This window comes from Triticum urartu, chromosome 3A, assembly GCF_056163025.1.
Source record: "Triticum urartu cultivar PI428250 chromosome 3A, HENAU_Tu73, whole genome shotgun sequence".
Lineage (NCBI taxonomy): Eukaryota > Viridiplantae > Streptophyta > Magnoliopsida > Poales > Poaceae > Triticum > Triticum urartu.
Window position 1 is genome coordinate 574,112,308 of NC_141875.1, and position 19,526 is coordinate 574,131,833.

Genomic DNA, 19,526 nt, shown 5'->3' on the forward strand with positions numbered 1-19,526 from the left:
TCAAACCCGACGCATGTTTACGCTCGAAATAGGTCAGCCCAGATACAAAACGGATCAGATGGGTCCGAGCCGTCGTGTGCTGAGCAGTCTGGTTTGTCCTTTCTACCTCAAACGGACGGGCCGTACGGGATGGGGTTGCGCGATGAGTTGGCCTTATCGCTTGGCTCTTGACTTCCTCTTGGATCGGCTGCAAAGGGAAAGAGTGGAGGCTGGGCTCCCGGACTGAACTTCAAAAGTTGTCGCGTCGCTGAGCTCAGCTTCGACCGCTTCCTTGCAGCTTCCCCGCTGGTTCCCCTGTCCTAGGTTTCCTATAAATTTGCCGACGATATGGCAAGACCCGCCGAATTCATTCGCACTCACAAGCTCGACACCCAAAAGCCAAAAAAAGTTGGTGCACCACGTACTGTCCAGTTCTAGTGCCAGGTTCGAGCTAGCAGAGCAGAGAGACTCACGCCATGGCGCTGGCCACCCCGACAGCCGTGGTGCTGGAGCTGATGACGATGGGGCAGCAGTCCGCGGCGCACCTCAGGGAGCTTCTCCGGGCGGCGTCCCCGCCGGTGCAGGCGGAGCACCAGGCGCTCGCCGCGGAGATCCTCCGCTGCTGCGACCGGGTGATCGCCGCGGTGAGCGCGGGCGCCACCGATAAAAAGAGGAAGGCGACGGACCCTGGCGCCACATCCTGCCATCTTCCCCTCGCCATGATGCCGTCCAAAAGAAGGTACGAGACTTCGATCGCTACTCGCACCGGGAATGAACGAAGAATTTTCTGAATTCATCCGCCCTTGCACGAGGCACGAGTGTTTGACTGACAGGTTTGCCGTCGATTTCGCAGGGTGCGTGGGGCGGAGGCGCACAGAGAGGTCCATGCCGACACGACGGCGGACGGGTTCGTGTGGAGGAAGTACGGGCAAAAGGACATCAACGGAAGCAACCACCCGAGGTACGGACAAGAAATGCCCCTGGTGGTCCGGACAAACGGCAAGCTTGTCGATCAGACAGAGCAGAGCCTGACGCTATTGTTGTTGCATGCAGGCTCTACTACCGCTGCGCGCTCAGCGGCGAGGGCTGCGCCGCGACCCGGCGGGTGCAGCGGTCGCAGGAGGAGCCCGCGGCGTTCGTGATCGCCTACTACGGCGAGCACACCTGCGGAGCCGCCTTCTGTCAGCAAAGGGCGGAGCCACTGCCTCCTACCGTCGTCGACTCAGGCTCAAACGCTTGGGGAGTCTTCGGTGCCGTCGACCGGAACAGGGGCTCGCCTCTGCTGCCGTCGCTCGGAGCCGAGCACAAGCACAGCGCCGTGCGCCGTCACGCCGAGGCGCCCGGTGACACGTCGCGGCGATGGTCGTCGCCGTCGTCCTCCTCGTCCTACTCCTCCGAGGTGGAACTTGGTGCTTCTCCTGTCGAGGGGTTCCTCGATGGCAACTTCGACTGGGAGTGGGAGACCGTCGTCAACTCGCTCAGCTTCGGCGATCTGCTTCACTAGAGCACAGTAGATTGCACGACCTGTGCACTGTTTAGTGGACAGATCTGGAGTACATCGGCTGTCGCAGTGTGACTAATGAGTAGTGATAATGTACGGGGGTGGGTGAGAGGTTCCAGCTGCAAGAGCTTGTGATGTAGAGTTGGCTAATCAAAATGGTTGCAATACTAAGCATTTGTTCAGCAAACGTAGTAGTTAATCAAATGGTTAAACAAATGAGGTAATAGCATCCGAGATCCACAAACTTGCACCGAATGTGATGTTTTAGTCCAAAACTTGCAAAATGTGACTGAGGACTCCACAAACTTGACACCCTATGTGATGTTTTGGTCCACAGCCATTCACAGCGTGACATGTGGCAGTCCAGAGGGTGGACCGGTCAGCTGTGGCAATTTTGCACAAAGGCCCCTGGCGTTCACTCGATTCAACGGTAAGCACGGCGACAACAACAGTAAGCTATAGCTAACATGCACGCACCTTTGCTTCATTTGCATCCTACCCAGTGCAATTGATCACCATTAACTACCTCTAATTAGTTCTTCCTTTTACGTACGATTCGAGCAGCTTTGAGCGCTACCAAGTCGACCATCTCGTCCAACACGAGCGCCATCAGCTGCCTGCAGCAGCACGACCAGAGCAAGGCGGCGGCGGCGAGGCCGATGACACTCACGCTCGGAGAGCCGCGGGAGAAGGACGGCCACCACCAGCAGCTCAACAGCGCCATGCAGCTCCACCACCACCATCAGGAGCAGCAGCACTTCATCACCTCGCTGCTGCACCAGAACAACAACGGCAACGGCAACAACAACATCCTGTCGTGCTCGTCGGCGTGTGCTCCAGCGGGTTGCCGTCTGCCGGGGCGGCCAACGGCGAGGTCTCCGACCAGAACAACAACAGCAACCACGGCGGCGGCAACAACAACAATAACATGCATCTCTTTGAGGTGGACTTCATGTAGACGACCGATCGACGCAGGTGAGCTTGGAGATCCCTACATGGAGTCATGGAGTGGTGACCAGCCTAAGCCTAGCACTGTACCAACAGTGTCCTTTAATTAATTTGTGTGTAGGTAAAAAAAAGGAGAGCAAAAAGACCTTAAGGGTATAGTCCATAGTCTCAAAGTGCTGAGATCAGCTAGCAAAGGCTGTGCAACCTAGCATGCTTGTGCTTGGCTCAAGCATGCGTATGCCTTTCTTTCAACTTTCTTTCCTGCAGTGCTCCTCCTATAGTGCTGCAAGCAAGCATGCCTTTCTGCCATTTTCTGTTTCAGTGAGGAAATAATGTTTGTGTTAGTACTCCCTCCGTTCCTAAATATTTGTCTTTCTAGAGATTTCAAATGATCACCACATACGAACGTATATAGACATATTTTAGAGTGTAGATTCACTCATTTTGCTCCGTATGTAGTCACCATTTGAAACCTCTAGAAAGACAAATATTTAGAAACGGAGGGAGTATTATTTTTTACCCTGTTCTTGATCTTTTTACTGTCTCCTTGCATTTAAGTTTTCGTGCTACATCTTATATCCTCTGCAGCTAATCAACACATTACACATAGAAAGGGGTGTGTAGCTAGCTCCAAGAGGATAGTTCAAAATTCACTGCGTGCCCAAAGCTTTAGCCAAGAGAGGTCCCAACTCACATTACTCGAGAATCTTTTCAAATCAGGCATTGCTAAGCTTTCAACCCTGACCGTTTTTACCGGCAAGGCAATGCAATGCAACGCATGCATGGAGTAGTAGTAGGAGTAATTCGAAGGGTTGGACCATGCATGCAAATGCTTGCTCTATTAACTGCGTGTCAAAATGGAGCCCTCCACGCCACAGATCCTGCCTGGGCACGTACGTACGTACACGAGAGGATCTACCTAGGCGTCTTGCTGCCCCCCGATACGACGTGGGACTGTAGCGGCCCGTCCTGGGATCTGGGGCGTTCATCTCATCGTACATGTGTATTTGGCGGTAAGCACTGCGGGTTGAATCGAGTGAACGTCAGGGGCCTTTGTGCAAAATTGCCACAGCTGACCAGTCCACCCTCTGGACTGCCACATGTCACGCTGTGAATGACTGTGGACCAAAACATCACATAGGGTGTCAAGTTTGTGGAGTCCTCAGTCACATTTTGCAAGTTTTGGACTAAAACATCACATTCGGTGCAAGTTTGTGGATCTCGGGTGCTATTACCTCTAAACAAATTGACAAAGTCGGCAATAAGTAAATACTAACTCCGTCCTGGTTTATTGGTCCTCTTAGTATTTTGGGCCAAATTTTGACCATGGATTTAATTGATAAAATGTTAATGCATGTCATAAAAAATAGCATCATTAAAAACTATGTTCGGATATGAATCCAATGATATAATTTTTTATGACATGCATTAACATTTTGTCAATTTAACTTAAATTTATGGTCAAATTTTGGCACAAAATATGAAGAGGACCAATATACCAGAACGGAGGTAATACAGTACAATACAATCTAGCAAACATTAAGCAACAAAAGATAGCATGTGGCTGTCACTGCCAAACTGTTACCCTCAGGCCAAACAGCAACACACTGAGCGAGACAAACCGATTTTCAGATTTCACTGGATATTCAATGTGTTACAACTACGTTGCATAAATAAAGAACATGAATGATGAACAGATTGATACATACTAGAGACCTTCAAGGGTCATTCCTTATTCTGCTTATGCATCTATATTACACGAGGAAAGGAACAAAGGTGAGGGGCGAGTGTGCGAGGCAAGTCTTGTAAGTCCAGGTATCACTGTATAGAGCCACTTCAGAGTTCAGACACCACAGAGTGTGCCTGAGTTGAAGGCTGATGAAAGAAGGAAACCTTAAGGCGAAGGGTCACCATCAATCTTCAGAACCCAAATTTCCGCGGTCATATGATTCATCCATGTGTGTTGTATAACCTAGAGAAGTGTTGTGCCGTGAGATATAGAGCGATTTAGTTCAATCATTTAAGGCACATATGGTTTAGCTAGTTCAGTATCCAAGTGCATATACTATACAACATACACTGGTTTATACAAAAGGATCTTTAGGTGAAACAAGTGAGGTGTTACCATTAGTTATCTGAACTGCTCTCGGTGCTACCTTTGTGGCCACCAGTCACAATGCGATGAATGTAAAAGGTCGCCACCATTCCACTGCAGCACAAATAAAAAATATATAAATATTGTGCATGTTTTTCGTGGTCCAACTCAAAATAGCTCTAGTGGCCTTTGCAAACAAGCATAAAGTGTTCTCTAAATGAAGTACGCAAATAGCCAACTTAATTGCTGAAAGAAAATCTCCAAAAAATCAGACCGCCTGCAAATTAACAAAATGCTGATTTATTTGGACATAGGTGTCAAACTTCAACCTTCTATGTTTTAATATATTTAGATTGGGCAATCATATGTGCTGATTTGTCTAGAAAGTACTTCCATAGTATCATAGCATTATTTGATTCAACAAATAGAACAGAATAGAAATTATGGGTCATTGTGTTTTGAAGAGCGCGTAAATGTCCAAAATACCAAAATTGGGGAACTAGAGGAGCTCGCCCACCCTCGTCCTATCCGCAGGGTGTCACATTTCTACCTAACAACATACAGTTAAGGGAAGGAACTTCACCCCTTAACACGTTTTTAGGGGGAACTAGAGGAAGAACTAGAGCTACCAGACATTTTAGACTTTTAGTTGACGGGGGGGCTAGTACATATCCAACTAGTATTATTTGACAGCAATTTGTGTCTAATGCTTGACATCAACTATGTGATAGATACTTCCACTAGCTCCATCCTTCTGTTTAAAGGAAACATTCATCACATTTGGGTTGATAATTGTGCAGGTCTTGCACTATAAGACACATTCAAAGTGTAGTAGGCAAACTCAAGGAGTCAAGGGCGAAAAAAGATGAAAATGATGTATTCACCAGTTTCTTTAGTAATCATCAGCTTCTTGTTCACACCTTACAAGTATAACACTATAAAACTACTGAGGTGGTACTAACAGAAGAAGGGAAAAAAGAGGATTTCTAACAGATCAATGAGAAGTGTCGCCCTGTCAAGGGATTGCAGCAGAGGCAATTAATATGGTTTCGGAAAGAACTATGTGGTACAGTGGTAGTACAGTAAAAATGAGAGGTGGTCTATTGCGGAGCACAGGTTGCCAGAAAGGTTGAATGCAAAATTGCAAATAGGTGAGAATATCCACCAAGGAAAAACTGTATACTGTGTAGAGCCCTTGTAGCCACGCGAACAAGCCATTTTATGCAGTCTTGCAGGTATATACGCACAGGTAGAGGAACATAAAAGGAAGCGACGTAGTTCATGACAATAACTGTTTATATATCACTATATGTTTTTCTGATTCTAGAATGAAAGTATTCCTAGCAAGTACAAGGATTAAATGTGTACTGACCTGAGAAGGACCACGAAAACATTTGGAAACCACCCATGCTGCACACGCACAAAATTCAATTAAATCCTGGCATTGCTAAAAGGCGGAGGTGGAAGCTATCACAGTAGTAATACAATTTGAGCCAAATTAGAAACCTACCCGGAAGAAAACTGACAAGTCCTTGAAGAAGATAACGCTTGCAATAGCTGCATGCCACAAGTCAAGTATGTTGGAATTTTGCAAGTTATTAAAGGAATAACAAACCCATAACTTATCAGAGCTCAACTGATAACTTCATCTTGAGACTATTACTCAATGTGCAACTAGAAATTGAGCCTCACTAGTGTTACACGGTCAAATACAAGTCAATATAAATAATCAGATATATGAATCATACAAGAAGTGCATTACATTATCAATATGAACAGTTGAAACCTTGGAGGCTCAACTTGAATCTAAATTCCATCATTAATATATGTCCAATATTTGTATGCGTTATGGAACTCAACTTGAGTCTAAACTCGATGTGTGCTATGTGTGGAAACTCCCAAACAATCTCAAAATAATAGTGGATATAGCCGCAGCACCCATAGTCATGTAAAAAAAGAGAAATCAAGATCAAACAGAATCACATCCTCAAGATCAAAAAAAAATCTGCATGAAAAACACTAGCCACTGTACATGCAGAATTTGTCTTTTCTTCAGATCTTTCAGAAGTGATCAATTTTAACACCAAAATTGCATGTGGCCATAAGATACCACCTACTCTATGTTTACAGCATTGTTTGACAACTTCAGAAAAAAAAACATGCGGCTTTCTTTACACTTGGTTGTGTTTCATTTGGTATTTGCCTTTCAAATATATTTACTATCATTACTGAACTGAACATCAGCTCCAGTAGACAGCAAAAACAATTTTATTGTACTATGGAAAATGTCAAAATAAGTAGTGAGATCTTCTTTTTTGCATGGACCAATTATCAAAGTTAACTGTTTACGCATAAGCAACAATGATCGGTCAAGTTTGCAGAAATAACAAAAGCAATTCTTAAAATCCATTTCAACAGAAAAAAAAACTGAAATCCAGATATATTTAGGGCCTCTTTGATTCACAGTATTCGCAAAATGCAGGAATAGAAAAAACGCAGGAATAGAGTGCCATGCCCTCTTGTATCCTACAGGATTAGCAGACTACAGGAATTTGAATGGAAGAGTGTTTGATAGCACAGAAAAAACAAAGAAATTCTACCAAGAGGTTTGAGTGGATGGAAATTTTCCTCTAAAATGTAGTACAAATTAATCCTATGGAAAAATTCCTAAGGATACCAATACTGAGAATCAAAGGACCACCGTAGGAAAAAAAATCCTAAGGATCCAAATCCTTAAAAAATCCCATGGATCTCCTTTGGATCAAAGGAGTTATAGTTGCAACAATATCATGCTGGAATACTGGATTCCTGTTGATTTACTTTTAACTAATCTGATTGGATTTTATCGGAAGCTGTCAAATTTAGATAGAGGACATGAGAAGCCTGATGAAAATATTCTTCTATTCGCATGGAAGTCCAAAGCTATTTTGCAATACCCATAGAATTAATAGCTGGAAGCAGTCACCTATTTGCTCTCAGCAGAATTGTGATGGGTCTGATAGTATGCATAACAAAAACTGATACATATCACCTCACTCAACAAATGCAAATAAGCACAACAACATAAAACACCTAGATAGACAAAACAAATAGATCAGTTGAAGAGCAATCTTCTGAACTCAATACATCACAAACAAATGTACTCCTATTTTACTTCTCTTTTCTTTCATTCTGTTTTTCTTAACTTTGCCAACATTAAAACCATGTCACATAAGTATACACATAATACGTACTGGCAGAAGTAGCTATGCCAATGCCACTTCAATCATGAAATAGGGGGAAATAAAATCAAGCAAGGAAAATAATGTGAGAAGAAATGAACTAACCAGCTTGCCCTTTCAGCAGAAGACGAGGCTGACGACCGCCTGCTCTTTGTGATCTCAAACTTGAGATACCCAGAGCCAACAGTGCAAACCCAAGGACAAAACCAAAGCGAATTGCAGATGTGCTTCCAGTTAGCATGAAGTTAAGGAAACCTCCTACAGTAAGAAAGGTACCTACAAGAAGTAATACAGTTCCATTAATACTATTCAATTGCAGCCCTAACATAGCAAGGCAGCACCAAACTGCCTACATAACTGATGATCTAACAAAGCCATTTCCTGCATGAGTCACATGTTCGTCAACTTGCAGCATGAGTATAACTTAGATAACTAGAAATGCTACCAACATAATGCCTTTACATACCAAATGAAATGCCGACATGATAATCCTTATACTCTGATGGTCCATTGAGGTTGCCAACTGCATTGATTGTCTCGGTGATATCCTTGATAGAATCTGGGGAGTTCTTAGCTGCCAGCTGTAGATATTCCTGCCCCTCCTCACCAACCTCTGCAGCGATGATGGTCAGGTCCTTTTGTGCTTTATCTGCCTGGATCCTTAGCTTCTCCGAGGCCTCTAACAGCACCTCCCTCGCCCTCTTGGAGTAGACATCATATGCCTGCGTTGTCAGGGCCTGCATTCGGATGGCCTCGGCCTTGAACTGCTTGAGCATTTCCCTCCACACCTCCTGGGCCTCCTCCGGCTCTATTTCAATCTTCTCTGTTTCCTTTTCCTTGTCATCACCCAATTCTGAACTCATCTGAATTCAGCAGACAAAATAACTTGTAAACTTAGCATAATTTGACATCACAGTTCAGCCAAGGAATACGGTATTTAGCACACAGAAACATCGTCAAAAGACCTCAATGCGCTAACAGAAACACCGCTGCAAATATCTCCCATTCGGCACACGAAAAGAATATACTCGCACATTATCCTCAATGCACTCCACGGAGCGAAAATTGTAAAGGCGCGCAGCGATTATTTCAGCCCGTGCGTCGCGAGAGGAAAATAAAATAAAGGGTTAGAAATGCGGGTGAGGTGACCAGCTACAACCTAGCAGATCAGATAGGCAGGGGCGGAAGGAACACGCCTCAGAAGTCAAAACAGGGCATCACCACCGGAAACAGAATAAACAGGGGAAGGATCTCGGAGAGAGCGGGCACTCACCGGTTCCTCCCCCGCGAGGGCGGCGACGAAGCGGCGAGAACGGGGGGCGGCCACTCCAGCGGCGAGGCGAGCGCCGCCCGAGAGGGCCCGGAGCGAGGCGTCCAGTCGGGCACGGCGGTCGGGGGAGGAGCGCGCGAGGCGCAGGAATGGGGAGGAAGCGAGGGGGCGGAAGGCCGCGCGGGCGGCCGGGTTGGGGCCCGCGAGCGGGGAGGAGGCGGCGGCGTGGAGGAGAGAGGCCGCCATGGGAGGTGGGGCGCTGCGGTCCTCGGGGAGGTGGGAGGAGAGGGGAGGGAGGGTGGCGAGGGGTAGACCGTAGACGAGACGGCGGAGGCGGACGGCACGAAGGAAATGGGGGCGGAGGATGGAGGAGTTTGGTGGGGTTTCTTCGGGGCTTTTGTTTTGGAGAATCGGTGGGGGACGGGTGCTGTTGTGCTTGGTTCCGTTGCGTTTGCGTGGTGCTTGACCGCTGCGGGGATTTTGCTACAGATTCGTTTCCTTTTCCTTTTCGGCTTTCGTAAGCAGGCAGCAGGGTGCTGAAGTGAGATTGAGATCCGAGGAGACATGCCGTCCATCCAATGTTCAACCAGGGGGTGATTGTAAATCTCACACATGGTATTGGTACATGGATGTGTGCCCAAATTTGTATGGAATGCGAGTGCGGTTAGAGTTACCGAATAGCTGTGTGTTTGCATCGAGCACGTGTAATCTGGAGTGTAAAGTTAGCGGTAGATAATCAAACTGTAATTAACGAAACATGTATGCAGTGATACAGATCACGAGATCGAACAGTCTAATCGCATGTGGTAGAGATGGCCAAAACCATCTGTGATAGGTGATCGAAGATGTCGTTAGAGTCTCGGTGGGTTCCTTATCGATTATATCATGTCATTTTAATACATAGGGGGGAGGACTCGAGTAAGGGCTCTGGGAGGATGTATGAGCTATTAAGCAGATGGCGTCGACCTACCCTTGGCCTGGTCTTGTAAAAGGGACGAGAGCTAGGGTTTTACAAGGGCCCTAGCCGACCTCGCCATGGGAGCTTCGTGGCTTGCACGCCAAGATCATGTTTCTTCCTGAAGCCGGGCCCTGGATTGATCGATGGGCTAGGGCTAACACCAGACTCCTGGCCCCTGAGGCCAACCCAATGTTAGGCTTCCCAGCCGACGAGTCGCCCACGGTATACTGTATTTGTCAACTAGTTGAACGCCGGTCTTAGATTTCTAAAGAGTGGAATCTGAGCTAGATTTCAAGAAAGGTCATGTACAAGATGATCTAGAGAATGAAGAAAACGACGACACAACATGATCTTCTATCTATTGTGTGACACTTAAGTTGTTGGTGAGTGTGAGCGATAGAAGTCATGCACTTTTTTTATAGTCTCTGAGAAGCAACTGAAAAACAATGGCAATTTGACCAATATCGGGTGTGCATGGGAGGAGAGTACCATGCGGCATATGAGACGTGTAGCCACATAGAGCATACCAATGCACAGTCAATGTGTGGTGTACTATTGTTAGAGCATGTCTAATAGAGCTCTCAAAAACTCAACCTTCAAAATCAGTTTGAGGGCTGAGAAAATGTCGTTTTGAAGGCCAAAAATCCCTGGCGCAAATCAGTGCCCTCAAACCAACCCTGTTTTGAGGGTTGGTTTGAGGACACTGATCTACGCCTCGGCCTTCAAACCCTCAAAACTGGACAGCAACATAAATCACTTCAAATTTGCAAATGATCATCATCACAAACATGAAACAAACTTGTAAATCATCATCATCACATAGTAAATCCCATGGACATCATAGCAAAATATACAACGTGCAAATGATCATCATCACATAGTCATCAGAGACATCATTTGCAAAACATAAAACATACGAACAACTTCAAGCACCGGTGAAGTTGTCCACACCTCCATCGCCTCCACCACTCATCGGAGACTCACCTCGGAGAGTAGACAACGCACCACCACCAGCACCATGCAGTAGCCTCTTCCTCTCGGCGATGTTCTCCTTGTACTCCTTCCACCACGCCAATTGCTCTTCATCCATGTCCTTTCTAGACATCATCATGTGCTCCTTCTCCTCAGCCATGAGCTCCTTCCATGCTTTTGCTTCCTTGAGCTTGATCATCATCTCCTCCATGTCAGCCTTGCGCTTGGCATCTTCTCGCCTTTACTTCCAATTGTGCAAGTTTCACCTCTTTCTTTCTCTCGGTGATAATAAGCTTTGCCTCCAATGCCTTCGCCGCCAATGCCTCCTTTGACTTGATCATTTGATCAAGCTTTTCCTTCAAGCTTGATGCCTCCGCTTCCATCTTCATCCTCTCTTTTGCCTTCTTGGTTCCCCCGGGCTTGTCATGGTTTCTTCTTTCTTCATCACTATCATCCATTTTTAGCATATTCGATTTTTTCGATGCACTCTCTTGATCCCTCAATTTCCATTTGTCAAGATGTTGGAGCAATGCCCAACAATGCATGAATGGGAAGGATTTGCCCTTGGAACCGGCCATGTCCTTGTACCTCAAGTCGGCATATTTCTCCTAAGACATATCATCATTGGAAGCATATGAAAATCACAACCAAGCATAACCAACAAGTAAATAAAGCATGAACCAACAAGTAAATAAAATATGATATTCGTACTCACATAATCACTCTCAACACAGCCACTTGGGGGTTGATCCCTTACTTGATCCATAGCCGCACTCCAACGAGCACAAGCGGGTTTCATCAACTCCCACCGGCCTTGAAGCGATCGGTAAGAACGAGCTCTCAATGTGGCAATCTTGGGTTTCATCTTACAATACTTGTCCTCAATGCGTTGCCAATAACGTTTCCCGGTTTGATCGGTGCCGGTGACCGCATCCAAGCCCACTTGCGACCAAGCCTTGACCAAGAGGACATCCTCAACCTCCGTGTAGTTCGCCGTGCGAATTGGCCTTCGAGCACCACCTCCCGCTTCAAACATTTCCTCTCCGATCTCAGTGACATCTTCATCTTCAGTGCGACACACCAGACAAACGCCATACATAGTTAAATAGATCGACGATGAAGTCACAAAAGACAAAAATAAGAGCGGAGACGACGACACATGCCGATGATGTTTGACTTTTGAGGTGTGACAACACGAGGCGTAGACCTAGAGTGTGGTGGCACTGAGGAGGCTTGTAGCTCCAAACACATCCATGGTGCCGGTCAATTCAAAATGATACATCCGAGTACTTCAGTCGATGGATGCATATAGCGATGTACATATTCGTAAAGTGGAGTTCGTTGGAATGGATACCATGATTTCTCAAAGAAGGGTACATTTTTCAGGTCATGAGGGTCAGCTCCAGTTCTTCTGGATGTAGGAACCAGTAAAATGATGCCAGAGGTTGCTATTTGCGTGCGTTCGCCGCTCTTCGAGCACATGGAAGCACCGTATGTGAATATTTTCTCCCAGACGTGGCGCAGGCACCATGTCAAGAGCAAAACCAACGTGGGCGCAAATGGATGGTTGCTTGATGACACCAAAAGAAGACATACCAAAGCACGCCCAGTGCTGGTTGCTCGGACATGGCAAAAGATCGCAACTGAACTACATTCAGCTTCTAGGCTAAACTTCGTATGACGGTTGCGGCCAAAACCTAGGAATCAAGGACTCGATGTATTCCCCTGTGTGCGAGAAGGGCAAGTTTTGATCAGATTCCAAACAATACTTTGCCACGGAGAGGGGCAAGATGCAGGTCAGGCAAAAGGAGCTCCAAAAGGAAGAAGTATTGGGCCAAAAAAGAGAGGAGGAACTCGATTCCCATGGCCTCATGCAAACTCTCCAGCGAAGCAAGGTATTGCTTGCTCTACTAAAGATGCAAGTACTTTTTTTTTGCGAATGAAAGATGTAAGTACTTAACTGCTTCAGATCACTTGGTCGTCTCTAAACAGCTACAGGTTTATTGTGGATATGCCGTTGCACAATTATAGAGCAATAATAGTTAACTGGAACCACGGTTAAGAAAACTGAGCAAACCCATTCTCAGCACACAGGACCGTGCACTCGGTTGATCACCTTTTGCGCAATAATATCATCAGGGCCATTTCCCCCTTTTTGCGCATAGACAAAACAAAATTTGTTTTCGGATATTATAAGTCAAGAACTGACAACTCTGTTAACATTCAGTAACATTTAATATGGGCATTACGACAAAATGGTACATCCCATTTGTTTTAGTAGCACACCAATGTTTGAAATCAGCATGTTTAACGAGTTGCTCACTTAACATCCGCATTCGGAACTGAGGATCTACATGGACCAGCTGATGTAGTGAATGGTACCCCTCGGAATGTTGCAATTCCATTCTCGTCGGTACGGAGATGCTGGATTACATAATAAAAAGTTATTTGTTAATTCATTCAATGCATGCAGAGTAACTATGCAATAGAATTCAGGAAGGCCTTTCTATATTTCATGGCAATAGAAGGGTAGGTTCTCCAAGGAATGACAAAACTGAGTCGCATTTACTCAAATCATGCTGAATGGCCAACCTTTGATCACCATAAGGTGAAAAATAAGTGAGATAACATCAAAATTGGGCATCGATAAATGCTTACCGGTGTTATCTTGTCCAACTGTTTCTTCTTTGGGTTTAGAACATCTTCTGGCTTCCCATCAAACCTAGAAAATTTGGAAAATTAGAAAACATAACAGTTTTGCTAAAGCACATCTAGATGTGCTATAAGTATCGCACATCTAAGTCCTATATCATTGATTTTACACTAAGATTTGTGCAAGCATTTTCTTTTGTCTTTTTTTCCTTTTTCTTTCTAGTTTGATTGAGCACTTAGATGTGCAATAACTAGGGCACATCTAGATGTGCCCTAGACAGATGCAGATCAAATAGGAACCAAATAACTGCAAGGAGACAATTGAGCAAAATTTGACATAAGTGTTAAAACTAAAACATTTTGTTTCGCAGGTGGCCACAAGCGCAGATATTCCTTAAAACTAAAAAACTACCTAACATATCAAATTGCACTTCCAAATATTGTTATTCGGACCAACATATTTTGCAACAGCTTACATATCAACCACCAGAAGTCCAGAACTGCATACTAAATGGCATACCAGATACGTCATAGCTATGGATACAGATAAGAAAACCGAACATAGTAAAAGCTCTATAGAAGTGCACAAACACGCCTTTATAAAATGGGACCCCTTATAAATTGTATAAATTCGTCATTTACAACATATGATTCTTACCCAGCAAAAGAAATGCGCTCTCCAAGCTTGGCTCCTTCCGGAGGAATCAAAGGCTCCACGACTGTATGATCTTTATTTGAAGCACACAAGACCTGGTAATATGTTTAATTTAGAACATGTCAAAAACAAAATTTCGTTTACAGTTTGGACTGAGGGTTGACAACATCAGAAGTCAAAGACAAACACAATGGTAAGGGTTTCACATCATAAATTTATCATTGTTCCACTTCAGATACTGTAACTACATGGTAAGGGTTTCACATCATAAGTTCATTTCAAAATAGTTTATCATTCTCTTCCATGAGTTATAGTGATAATTTTAGAGTCTATCAGTATGAGGTCTAGTAATATGCACATGCCTAGTGAGTTAGCAGTGCACAGCAAGGCTTGCCTGGAGCTTGCGTTTCACCACAGTAGTATTTTGGGGAAAGATGGTAAACAAATTAATAGCCAAAATTCAAGAAGCTTTGCTTAGGGATAGAACACAATTACAATAGGATGCAACAGAGCATACCAATCCAGCAGACATTACATCCCGCAGCTTCCCAGGCTTCACATTCGTGATCAAGACAACATGGCGATTCTTCAAAAGCAAGGGCAAATATTTACATCAGAACACAGAATCATGTATAAGAGAGAAAAATGAACAAGAATCATTCAAGTTCATTGCTGCTGTTGACTACTTACAACAAGTTCATCTGGGCTGAAGAACTTCGCAAGACCACTAACAACTTGACGCACATTGCCATCTCCCAAATCTATCTCCTCCACCAGAAGACTGCAAAGATAACCAGTTGGAATGTCAGAAAGAAGACTGACAAATAAACAGAGGACCTTTTTACAGGTGTTGGAAATTTATTGTACCTGTCAGCTGATGGGTGCTTCCATGCTTTGCGAATAACGCCGACCTGTATATTCAGGATACTAACACTGCACTCAGAATCCTTTTCTGCACTTTTCTGTGGAGCTTTATCTGCAGCTGCCTCTGTTGCTTTGCCGGCAGTTTTCTCTTGGACTTTCTTTTTATCCCCAGAAGGTTTGTTGTTTTTGGCAGAAGCAGGATTTGCCTTATCCCCAGGGATCTTATTCTGACAAGAATCAACACAGCAAAGAAACTCACCAACTAATAGAAAATGACATATTGTACAAGAAATAAGTTCTCATAATGGTGTACAAACATGAAAATCAACACCACAACAAACAACAACAACAACAACAACAACAACAACATGAAAATCAACACCGCTATGCAGAAGTTGTACTCCCTCCGATAAGTGTTGCAGTTTTGAACTAAGGTTAGTTCAAAACTACGACACTTATTAATGGATCGGAGGGAGTACATAACCAAACATTTTAATACTTACAGTCTTTCATGTTCTCTGGTGTATTGCACAAGTGGCTACATGAATCAGAACAAAGGGTATGTTTAGTTTGGTGCCCAAATTTGCTCGACCAAAATTTTGGCAGCCTATGATATTCTGGGTCTTGCTTGTTTAGTTGCCAAAATATTGGCTGCCCATGAAAGCTAACCTGCTCTCCTTCCATTAATATCTTGCCAAAACTTTGGTCAACAAAGGGTCAAGTAGTCTGATAGTATTACCGGTCTTTTGGGCAGCCAATGGCTGGAAAAAATTAATAGGCCTATGATATAGCAATAGCATCAACCAAACATATCCTATAGTTTACCATGCATTACTAAGGCCAGAAATGCAGTAAAATGGTAAAGTTCCAGCCAAATCTTCACAGCACGATGTACCACGAGTGCCTTCTACAAATAATAACAGTCCAGAAATATCAATAACTAATGTGGATCAGTACCTCCCCTGCAGCCTTTTTGGAGTCAGCAGCTCCATCTGACTTATCCGCAACCTTCTGTCCTGCAACAGCTTTCTTGGAATTTGGTTCACCATCTCCTTTATCAGCTTTCTTTGGGTGCTGTCAAGTAGAATTAAGAAATGGTATGGTTATTTTTATGATTTAAACATAATCATTTTGATAGACATTTTGAGGATAGTTGAAAGAAACAGTGTATCAGTGATTTATCAATTCTCTGAAGATTAATGTTTTCGCACTTTAGTAGTACTAACAACAGTATAGTATTGGTTAGATTCTACAAATGTAAACAAGCACTTATTTAGCAGATCAAGCACAAATTTGATCTTGTAACACAGTAATTAGCAACAGCATGCTACAGGGATAATTTCCCATACAGTTTTATATGAAGTAAATTAATTTAGAAGGAAAACATAAAATACTTCCAGATCACCAAAAAATTACTTACAGAAGGTGCAGGTGCAGGTGGGTTGAAGATAGATTTGGTCAAGTTTATCTTTTGCAGCATCGTACCAAAATCAACAACATTCTGCATCAAGCAGTAAATTCACATGAGATGATATAAATGCCTGACAATGTGGGCATAATATTAACAACAATCTGGTATTTATTTTTTAGAAGAGACTCCCACCAGCATAAAGCTATGGTTATAAAATGATACTAAAATAACTGCCCAGCTACAAATTACAATATAAACCATGAGTTAGTGTCGAAAGGTGTAAAAGCCAGTTTTACGGAAGTGTGCTGGGTAGGCTTCAAATATCAGATAAAATTGATAGTTGAAAACATGGCTATTTCCAAGATCTGGTCCAGTAATTTCAGATATGAGATTAAAATGACATCATTGAATGGGCATAGTGACTGATAAGAAATGAGACGGAAAACATTGGAGATGTATTTAGTTCTGTGTTGGCAAGAAACTCAAATCTATATGGATTTGATTCTTTGATTCTAGAAGAGATGGTGTGTACAGCCCACAGGAACAAGATAAGACAAAAAATAGATGCCATTATAAAAAAAAGATCCATCTCAAACCTGAATGTAGTCCATCCACCGCAATATATTTGGATATTTCTGCAACTCACTGTCACTAAGATGACACTGAAAAAAGCAATGTACAATTAGAACTTGGGGAAGTAAATGTCTGAAAAGGCATATCTATTGAGTAGTAAGACAGTGACCACAAAAATACATCCCAAATGAAGATATGACGGTGTTCATGTAAATGGGTAAAGTTATAACATACATACCATGAAAACATGCACGGTTGCAAACACAATAATGTCCGCCGCTGATGGTTTGAAACCAGCTAATAGTACCGACATCTGGGACAAATGTTGATTCAAATTACCAAGTAACGCATGCTGTTCTCCATCAGTTAGAACAAAATTGCTGGAGAACTCAACCCACTTCTTGACCTACCAATGAAGAAAAGGAGATTGTGTAAGAGTACATAAGCAGTAGTGAACAGAATTAATGTACATTGCACATACATGCAAAAACAGTTACCTCATCCTGCGGTGAGGTCACGATATGTGAGAATAGGCTCGCAATATCATTCTCCTTGACAAGTGTACTGGATATGCTATTCTGTAATATTCAGCAGATAAATCAGCAACTGTTTCTAGCAATAAAACTCCATGCAAATAAAGCTTGATAAGAGTGAGAAGGGCAAAATTTGTTCATAAGAAGTAGCAAATTACGAAAGATAACACGGTCATTGTTTTAAGGCGTCCTGCCTTGGACGCTTAGGCGATAAGGCGCCCGGGCAGCACCTTACAACTATGCCCGCCTTAGGCGCTTAGGCGTCGCCTAGGCGCTAGAGCGGGTGGTGCTCGCCTTAGGTCGCCTTACCGCCTTAAAAACAATGATCACGGTACATAGTACGCATCAAAGTTTGCACATTGTGCACTACACATGTTGGTCCAGGGACCAGGGGTACCCAAAATAGAAGTCATCCCTAAGTTACTCAATTAGTGCCATATCAGACCATGGCCAGCCACCAGAAGAAAAAAATGAGGCAAATGTTTTGAACAAGAGAATACACTACTCCATAAAAATTAAGATATATGACAGAGACTATGCCAAGGAGCAAGGGCATATGCTGCATGTGGTGAAGGCCTCTTTACATCTAAGTATCAAAAATATTGGAGGTCCAGTGTTTCAAGCTTCATCTTTGCAACAAAACTATTGAACTCAGTATGTTCTAGCCATGTGCCAGATGGTAGCCACAGAATATGATCTAACTAGGCTACTCAATTCCTTGTCACATTCTTGGCAATCAAACAAGCACCTTTCAGCGATTAGTATAACAAGCATAAGAACAAGAATGTTCTGTTCCAACCCGATTGATAACAATTACTCCGTAACCAGAGAGAAGTACGCAGCCATATTAACTAGGATATTTAGCGCGAAAGATGTATGTTGGATGTCTATAGCTCTTGCATATTAACATATGTTTGACCAAATATAGTTCTACCTCTTTATCTTGCACAAAACATACGAGTAACTTGACATTCTGAACTTATTTAGACAACTCACTTATTTAACAAATTATGTATTCCGTAACGTATTATTTTTGCACAGCAAAACAATCTCGATAGCAAAACGGACCCCTAACGGGAGAATCTTCATAATATAACAGGTATTATTCGGGCCCCTAACTGATCCAGCAATTTAACTGTCGGTAACTTAGATATCTTCACTTTCCCCAACCAAATCATGTATAAAATCGCCATGCCTAAATTCCACAACGCAGCATAATAACAACATGAGATTTAAGCCACGATACTATGCAAACTTAATTATCGGTGAACTAACCATTCCCAGAGCCCCACAAATCTGCAATTAAAAAATCTCAGCCCGCGCCTGTAAGAATGAAAATCACGCCCACATGACTAGTAAACAGCAAACACGGAACACTATCGCTCCGAGCCTCCGAAGCAACAGAAATCAGAACCCAAAGGTTTTAAGAGTGGAAGAATGGAGGGGCTAACCGGATCGAGGTTCAGGTGCTTGCAGAGCGCGTACGACATGGCCTGCTTGCTCTGCGTGAAGTCCGCCGCCGCCGCCGCCATTAGCAGGTCGAGCTTTTTTCCACGGACAAAGGAGTGATAGGGGAAGTGGAGAAGAGGGATGGTTTAGGGTCTAGTCATTTTGGGCCGCTGGTCCCTTTTTCCTATGTTAAATTTGGACTGTACTGACGCTTTATTTTTATGGGCTCAGAATATCCTCATGGGCCTTACCAAATGATGGCCCACGCGCGCACCGTGCATGGGCCGGAGCAGCACGTAACATGACCGAGCGGTGTGGATAGCAAAGCAACAGCTGGACGTGAATGCTTTTTCTTTTTTTGGAAAAACTAGCACCCACACGTGTGGCATCTTACACATCGCCCACACACTTTCATCACCACTCATTTTGCCACGTAGAAACAGAT

General features: G+C 43.9%; 3 protein-coding genes and 2 pseudogenes across 5 annotated transcripts; 2 read left to right on the plus strand and 3 right to left on the minus strand.

The window, feature by feature from the left end:
- Positions 1-295: 295 nt before the first annotated feature.
- On the plus strand, positions 296-1,647 carry LOC125527773 (transcription factor WRKY45-1). The gene is made up of 3 exons (XM_048692289.2): positions 296-718; positions 833-940; positions 1,033-1,647. The coding sequence occupies exons 1-3, from the start codon at positions 456-458 to the stop codon at positions 1,481-1,483; spliced, it is 822 nt and encodes a 273-aa protein (XP_048548246.2). The 5' UTR covers positions 296-455; the 3' UTR covers positions 1,484-1,647.
- Positions 1,648-1,792: 145 nt separating this feature from the next.
- LOC125527768 (uncharacterized) lies at positions 1,793-2,763 on the plus strand (annotated as a pseudogene). The gene is made up of 2 exons (XR_015598545.1): positions 1,793-1,910; positions 2,045-2,763. The product of XR_015598545.1 is annotated as an uncharacterized LOC125527768 (transcript).
- A 1,273-nt stretch (positions 2,764-4,036) lies between these two features.
- On the minus strand, positions 4,037-9,449 carry LOC125527769 (protein FATTY ACID EXPORT 3, chloroplastic). The gene is made up of 7 exons (XM_048692286.2): positions 9,018-9,449; positions 8,211-8,607; positions 7,850-8,020; positions 6,034-6,080; positions 5,896-5,933; positions 4,554-4,637; positions 4,037-4,400 (listed from the first exon to the last, which is right to left on the minus strand). Exons 1-6 carry the CDS (start codon positions 9,258-9,260, stop codon positions 4,556-4,558), a joined length of 978 nt encoding a protein of 325 aa, XP_048548243.2. The 5' UTR covers positions 9,261-9,449; the 3' UTR covers positions 4,037-4,400; positions 4,554-4,555.
- A 1,339-nt stretch (positions 9,450-10,788) lies between these two features.
- On the minus strand, positions 10,789-12,981 carry LOC125527772 (uncharacterized; annotated as a pseudogene). Its single transcript, XR_015598546.1, has 2 exons — positions 11,660-12,981; positions 10,789-11,552 (listed from the first exon to the last, which is right to left on the minus strand). The product of XR_015598546.1 is annotated as an uncharacterized LOC125527772 (transcript).
- Positions 12,982-13,112: 131 nt separating this feature from the next.
- LOC125527771 (Nucleic acid-binding, OB-fold-like protein) lies at positions 13,113-19,254 on the minus strand. The gene is made up of 12 exons (XM_048692287.2): positions 19,084-19,254; positions 17,597-17,677; positions 17,338-17,505; positions 17,123-17,188; positions 16,536-16,616; positions 16,073-16,189; positions 15,119-15,342; positions 14,942-15,032; positions 14,769-14,837; positions 14,255-14,346; positions 13,603-13,666; positions 13,113-13,368 (listed from the first exon to the last, which is right to left on the minus strand). Exons 1-12 carry the CDS (start codon positions 19,162-19,164, stop codon positions 13,264-13,266), a joined length of 1,239 nt encoding a protein of 412 aa, XP_048548244.1. The 5' UTR covers positions 19,165-19,254; the 3' UTR covers positions 13,113-13,263.
- Positions 19,255-19,526: the final 272 nt, after the last annotated feature.